The sequence below is a fragment of the Macrobrachium rosenbergii genome, chromosome 59 (assembly GCF_040412425.1).
Source record: "Macrobrachium rosenbergii isolate ZJJX-2024 chromosome 59, ASM4041242v1, whole genome shotgun sequence".
In the NCBI taxonomy this organism is placed as follows: Eukaryota; Metazoa; Arthropoda; class Malacostraca; order Decapoda; family Palaemonidae; genus Macrobrachium; species Macrobrachium rosenbergii.
In genome coordinates, this window is record NC_089799.1 from 23,744,614 (window position 1) to 23,751,612 (window position 6,999).

General features: G+C 38.1%; 1 protein-coding gene across 1 annotated transcript in view; it reads right to left on the reverse strand.

Moving 5' to 3' along the window:
• Positions 1–5,144, reverse strand: part of LOC136837630 (protein FAM200C-like) — a 9,012-nt gene extending 3,868 nt beyond the window's left edge. The window contains exons 1-3 of the mRNA XM_067102507.1: positions 5,127–5,144; positions 3,283–4,285; positions 2,981–3,140 (exon numbers count right to left, since the gene is read on the reverse strand). Of these exons, the coding sequence (XP_066958608.1) occupies positions 2,981–3,140; positions 3,283–4,285; positions 5,127–5,144 (1,181 nt within the window). The remainder of the gene's footprint in view (positions 1–2,980; positions 3,141–3,282; positions 4,286–5,126) is intronic.
• Positions 5,145–6,999: the final 1,855 nt, after the last annotated feature.

The window sequence follows — 6,999 nt, forward strand, 5'->3', positions numbered from 1 at the left end:
GATCTGAAGTTAGTGAAATTCTTTAATTTGTAACAGCGCCAGACAAAAAGTGTGTTTTGGAATTTTACGCAACTGCAAAGGGATTTTACAAAGGCTTTCACTAGCTTGTGTAAGGTAAAGTGAATTTTACTTATTATTACCATGGTATAATAAGGTGCATTAGGAAATTTTTGCCTTAGTGAAATTATTATTGATAAATCTTTTGTGCATTTTTGTGTGTTCTTGTGTTAGCAATTTCTTGATTTCTGTTGGTGATTTAACATTTATTTACTTAACATTTTAAATATTTCTTGATGATTTATCATTGCATACTTGATTTAACTTTCATTTATTAAGATTTTCTTTTCAAGACTTGAATAATTCTTGATAGCTTAAATTTTGCTTGATTTATTTAATTTGTTGACATTAAAATTTTGTGATTTAATTTTCTTTAATAATTTAACTCAAGAATTAATTAAATCTTGTGTTGTTTTCAAGTAATAGTAAATTTTCAGATTGTGAATTCTAATTATAAATTTTGAATTTAACAATAAATTTTTGTATTTAAATTTTTTAAAAACAGTGTTTCATTTATTGACCATCAGTGAATAAGATTGTGTGCATAAGGCAAAGTGATAAACATGTTTTGTTCCTTTAGTTTTGCTGAAGTGAAGTAAGACCAGGGAAACAGTTAAAGTTGTTTGATGGAGTGATGCCCTTTTACTCTAGTATATTTCTTGTTTAATAGTGGATATCTCACACTAAACTTGATAGACTTAGTTTGATTTTTCACATGATTAATGAGTTTTTAAGTCATCACTGTTACCTTTAGAGTACTTAGTCGTAATTCATTTGTTATGAGAGTTTAGGTATCTGGCTGAAGTGAGGTATATTTTTGCAATCTGTGATTAGTTGTGTAATAACCAGGTACTTGGTATGCATCATGACAAAAGGTTTTGGTGCCCAGACCCTGGAACAAAACAAAATATCACTCTGGTTTATGGTTTATACTGGTGGTGTTAGGGATATATTTTGATATGAGACTGACCACATAGTTATTTTTGCATTATATTGTGAATTATTTAACTGAGTAACTTAGAGAAAATGGCCCTGTTCAATGTTGAGAAAGAGAAAATGGCTCTGTTCAATGTTGAGAAGTTTTTAGCAGCTTTGTCCATCCAAGAGTTATCTGAATCCAACCTGACTAAGGCACAGTGGACTGCTTTAGCTGTGGCATGTGGGGGTAATGTGTCTAGTGTTATGATTAAGGCACAAATCAAATGTATTGCAATCCAGGCATTGATGGACTCTGGTAAAATGGATGAAGAGTTACAGTAGAAAAGGCACAAGAATTGTTGTATGCAGCTTAGGAAAAATTTATAAGGAAGAGCAAAAGAAAGAGAACGGAGATGCAGAAGCAGAGCTTAGACGTATAGAAGAAGAAAAAAATTTGATTAAGCAGAAGATGAAGGTTGAAAGAGAGAAAATGCAGGCAGAAAGAGAAAGAGAAGAAGAGAGAAAAGAGAAAAAAAGAAAGAGGAGAAAAGAAAAAGCAGCAGAAGAAGAAAGAGAAAGAGCAAGAGAAGAAAGAGAAAGAGCAAGAGAGGAAAGAGAAAGAGCAAGGAAGTAAGAAGATTATGAGAGATGAAATTAATAGAAGCTTGCTCCAAGTTACCTGTAACACCATCTAACCCTGCCCAAGGTAATTCAGACCCTGTATTTGATGTAGTAAGAGTGCAGAAGTTAATTGCAAAGTACAGAAGAAGCTCCAGATGAGTTTTTTGATCACTTTGAAAAAGTTGCTTCAGGTACGGGATGGCCAAAATATAAATGGTCAGTCTTGTTACAGAGTTTTCTCATTAGTAAAGGAAGAAGTGCCTATTTAGCCTTATCAGCTGATCAGTGTAAAGAGTACAAGGTACTCAAACATAATGTGCTACAAGTTTACCAGATGACCCCTGAATATCACAATGAAAGATTTAGATCTTTGAGAAAGAATAACAAGATGACTTTCCTGGATTATGCCTACAAAGTAAGATGTTTCAAACGATGGATGGATGCTGCTAAAGTAAAGTTAAATCTATGGACGAAGCTGAGGAGTTAGTAGTCCTAGAGCAATAACTTAGAAGAATTCCTGAACACATAAGAACCTATTTAAGAGAGAGAGAGGTTAAGAAATTTGACAAAGCTGCTAGATTGAGTGAAGATTATAATATAATTTGTAGAAAAAGAAATTATAATGTCAAGTATCAGAACCAACAATGCACAGGTTTTAGGTCTCATCCAAATTTCATGAACATTACAACTGGGAATCCTTCTAGTGGCTATGCCAGTGTTTCCCAAACTTTTTTAGTACATGATCCCTTACAGCAGCACCAAACCTGTCGTGACCCCCACATTTATAAGCCTTCTAAAATCATACTAATTTTAAATGGCACAGATATATTTTAAATTTTTAAATATTAATCACAGCAGAGAGAAAAATAAAATCTCCATTGATCTTTATCAATGTTTATTAACAACAACTGATTTATTAACATTTTAATGTGAAGAATGTACCTGCTTTTTTGCTACAAGCAAATCAATACAAGGGTCTGTATGGCTCAAGGCACATTGCATGTCTGCTTCAGCATTCAATCTATTTCTAGCCTTTGATTTGATCACCAGGAAAGTCGAGAAACCACTTTCACAGAGGTAAGTGGATGATAAAGGAATGAGTACTTTCAGGGCAAATTTGCTGGTCTTGGGGAAAGCAGAGAGCATCTTGACCCAGCAGTTAGAGCTGTTGAGCTGTTGCTGTTCCTAGAACTCCTCTTTCGCTGCGGTGTTGTTGATGAGCTCCAAGAATTCCTCTTGTATGTCATCAGGAAGATCATCCACAGTGCATCAGAAAGGATTGCGGGCAAGTGTCAGCTGTACATTTTCATTTCTATCAGTTTCATGAAAATAACGTTTGAACTCTTCTTGGAGTGTTATCAAGTGTTTCTTGATCTCTTGTTACAGCTCCTCAGCAAGTGGTTCTTCTCCGATGACCTCGTTCAGACATTGAAAGGAAGCTACATTCCCCCTTTCAACTTTCCTCTTCCAGAGAGCTAACTTGTTGAGGAAAGCCTTAATGGCGGTATCTGGGCCCTGTAGTTGCCGGTTGAGTCCATTCCAAGCTTCAAAACATCTACCAAGTAGGCAAGACTACATTTAAATGGCCCCTGAATGTCATTTAACAGCTGCTCCATTTTCCTCCCTTGGGCTGCCAGAATATCTACAATTCATCAAAGAGTGCAAATACATGAGCGAGAACATTACCCTTTGACAACCAGTGAACAGATGTGTAGAAGAGGAGGTCTTGGTGAGCAGAATCCATGTCTTGGCACAACCTACGAAACAGCCTGGTGTTGAGTGCCCTTCCTTTGATATGATTGACAATGCGGATCACTGTTTCCAAGGTATCTTTGAGAGAAGCAGGAAGCGTCTTGGAGGCAAGAGCCTCACGATGGATCAGGCAGTGTGTTGTAATGATGTCTGGGTTCTTCATTTTGACCAGAGTCATAAATCCTGACTTGGAGCTGAGCATGCTGGGAGCTCCGTCTGTACAGACACCAACCAATCTTGCCCAAGAGAGTTTTTCCTCTTCAAAGAAGTTGGACAATATGTCCATGATATCTTCAGCCTTTGTTGTTGTTATCAGTAGGCTGCAGAAGAGGAACTCCTCCTCCACCTGATTTTCGGAGATGAACCAAGCATAAACCAAAAGCTGAGGAAGATGTGCTATATCCTTGGTCTCATCAAGTTGGATGGCAAAGAAGGGAGAGAGTTTGATTTTCTCTGTCACCTGAGATTTGATGTCCTGCGACATGTCATCGATGCGCTGCTTAACTGTGTTGTCCAAAAGACTTATCTGATTAAGCTTGTTAACACAGTTCTGATCAAGGACAAGACGAGCAGCCTCTACCATACAAGGTTTAACAAGCTTCTCTCCAATTGTGTGCGGCTTCTTTTGCTTTGCAATAGGAAGGGAGATCCTGTATGGTGCCTTGACGACGTTGCTAGGTTGAAAGAGAACTCCTGTTCCATGATCCAATCTCGACCCCTTGAGCTGGTGTTCCTTGATTTTGAAGTATGCCAAATCCTTGTTGGCTAGTTCCGGATGAACCTTGGTGAGGTGTTCCTTCAGCTTGAAGGGCTTCATGCTCTCATTAGCAAGTGTCTTCTTGCAGATGACGCACTGTGGCATCTGCATGCCATTGTTCACTATAAATGAGAAGCCGAAGTTGAGAAAACTCTCATTGTATGTGAGCTTCTTTGATATCTGCAAAGAAAGTTATCAAGCATTAGGAACGAAAAAAATCGTACAACAAAACATAAGCATAAAAACTAACAAAATTCCAAAATATAATGGAAGAACAACTTCGTGTGCTACAAATTCCCGTACCCAATACATGAAGTCAATTTATGGGAAAAATTAATTTGGTAGATAAGTGACTCTGACCACAGTAATTGAACGTTTGTACATTTTTTTTATTGATAATTCTCCAGTCCTAATCATACTGACATACACAACCGTATCTCAGAATAATCATGCACATTGTTAAGACAACTTACATTAACTCAAAAGTGGGGTTATATATATGGGATGGGTAAAAAAAATTGGTGTAAAACACCGAATACCATAGTTAAAAATACATGCATGCCATGTGCCTTATACAGCCCCCACCCTCCTATTCAATAGTTATTTTTTATATAGAGTGTAGGAGAGAGAGAGAGAGAGAAAAACTCACGTGGTGTGGCACTCAAGTATTGATGAGGTGGCGCTGTGTGGTAGAGTTCCGTGAATCCTCTGGACAGTTCAACATTTTATTACCCAACTTGATTCTGTTTTTTAGTGGGTATTAAAAACTAACATAAGAAATATAAGTATATAAGATAATAGTGAAATATGTCAAAATTATGCCAGATACAGCTTGTCATATTAGTCAAAATTTCTTATGCCAAACAGACAAAAAAATAAAACAAATAAATTGGCATAATTATAATAAATCTGGCAGCCGCGGTACCTACAATGCACTACCGGTCTGCGCATGCACTCGAGCCAGCTCCAAGACTGACTGGAAAGTTTAACCCCATTCCAGTAAGCTGAATGTAGTGCATACAGTTGTTAGACCCTCCATGACCCCCAGTTTGGGAACCCCTGGGCTATGCCAATACGAAGCCAGGAAATACCCCTCAGCAATTGAATGTTAAATTCTCATTATCAGTCTGTTCTCAAGACAGATACAGAAGACCAATTTTGTCTGCTACAAGTGTGGAAGAGTAGGACACTACAGTCGAGATTGTTATCAAACACAACAGCAGACCAAGCCAGTTGGTCAAGTGGTTAAAGGTAACCAGGTGAAGCAAACTACAAAGAGCAGTATGGGGAAGACTGAGACAGTTGGGAAGACTGAGACTAAACAAGCAGAGTGTTTAGCAACCAGTGGAAATGTAACCTCAAGCAGTGAGTGGCTGAGCAGCTTGGAGGCTTTTAAGCCATATATCTGTGAACATACTCTGACAACTCAAGGAGGGAGTGTGCAGGTACCAGTCAAGGTATTACGTGAAGGTGTGCATGTTTTGCTGGGTAATGAAGTTGGTGGTGTACCATTTGTTCCTTGTTCTATAGTGACAGACAAACCGTTGAGGATTAGTCCTATGGTAGATTTAGGGAAGAAAAAACCCCACCTGTTTCCAAGTTGTGTAACTACCACGAGTATGAAGAGAACTACGTCTGTAAGTGAAGAAAATGAGGATTTACCTGTATCGGAAGGATCAAGTGAATGATCTTTAAGCTTAGAAGAGCTGTTCCAGGAAATGAAGTTTCCCCTAGTGTTGGCAATGAGGAAATTACCAAAGAAGAAGAGGATCCTGTTGTTTTTGAAGAGATCCTGAGTAGTCAAAGTGTTCCTGATGATAGTAGTGAAACTACAGCAGCAGAGTCAGCAGATATTGAGAGTTCAGCCCTTGAAGTTGGTCAAGTGACAAAAGAGAAGCTAATGGAACTGCAGAAGAAGGATACAACGTTGGCTGATTTGTTCTTCAGAGTTGTTGATCAAGAAGAGATGCAACAAACTCCTGCCTGTTATTATCTAAAGGAAGGATTGCTAATGAGGAAGCATCGACCTGCAGATATACCAGGAAATTCTGAATGGGGTGAATATCATCAAATTTTGATTCCATATCCGCTGAGGAAGCATGTAGTAGCTGTAGCACACGAGTCTGGACATATGGGAATCAGGAAGACTGTTGAGAAGATTATGAAGTATTCTTTCTGGCCTGGACTTCACAAGGATGTTTGCAGGTTTTGCAGAGAGTGTCACACATGCCAGATATCTGGAAAACCCAATGAAACCATTCAGAAAGCCCCCCTACAACCCATAGAAATTCGAGGAGAACCCTTCAGCAAGGTGATTATATATGTGGTTGGACCGCTTCTGAAAACAAAGAAAGGAAATTAATATCTGTAACACTAATGTGTCCAGTGACAAGGTATCCTGAGGCGATTCCTGTAAGTATTATAAGTGCAAAGGTAATTGTTGAGAAGTTGCTGGAGTTTTTCGCCAAGTTTGGGATACCAGAAATTGTGCAAAGTGATAGAGGAACGAACTTTACTTCAAAATTGTTCCAGGATGTGATGAACTTGTTGGGAGTGAAACAACAGTTATCAACTGCTTATCATCCAGAGACTCAAGGAGCCTTGGAAAGGTTCCACCAGACATTGAAAAGTATGTTAACTAAGTATTGTAATGAATCAGGAAGAGAATGGGATGCTGGTTTACCCTTGAAGTTATTTGAAGTTAGGAATGCTTATCAAGAAAGTATGGGATGTTCACCAAATGAAATGATTTTTGGTCGAGACGTGAGAGGTCCATTGAAGATTCTTGCAGAGAATTGGGAAGAAAATCAAGAGGAAATCCAAGGAGAATATGTGAAGCACTTGAGGAAAAGGTTAAGAGAAATTAGAAAATTCTCTTCAGAAAATCTGAAAAT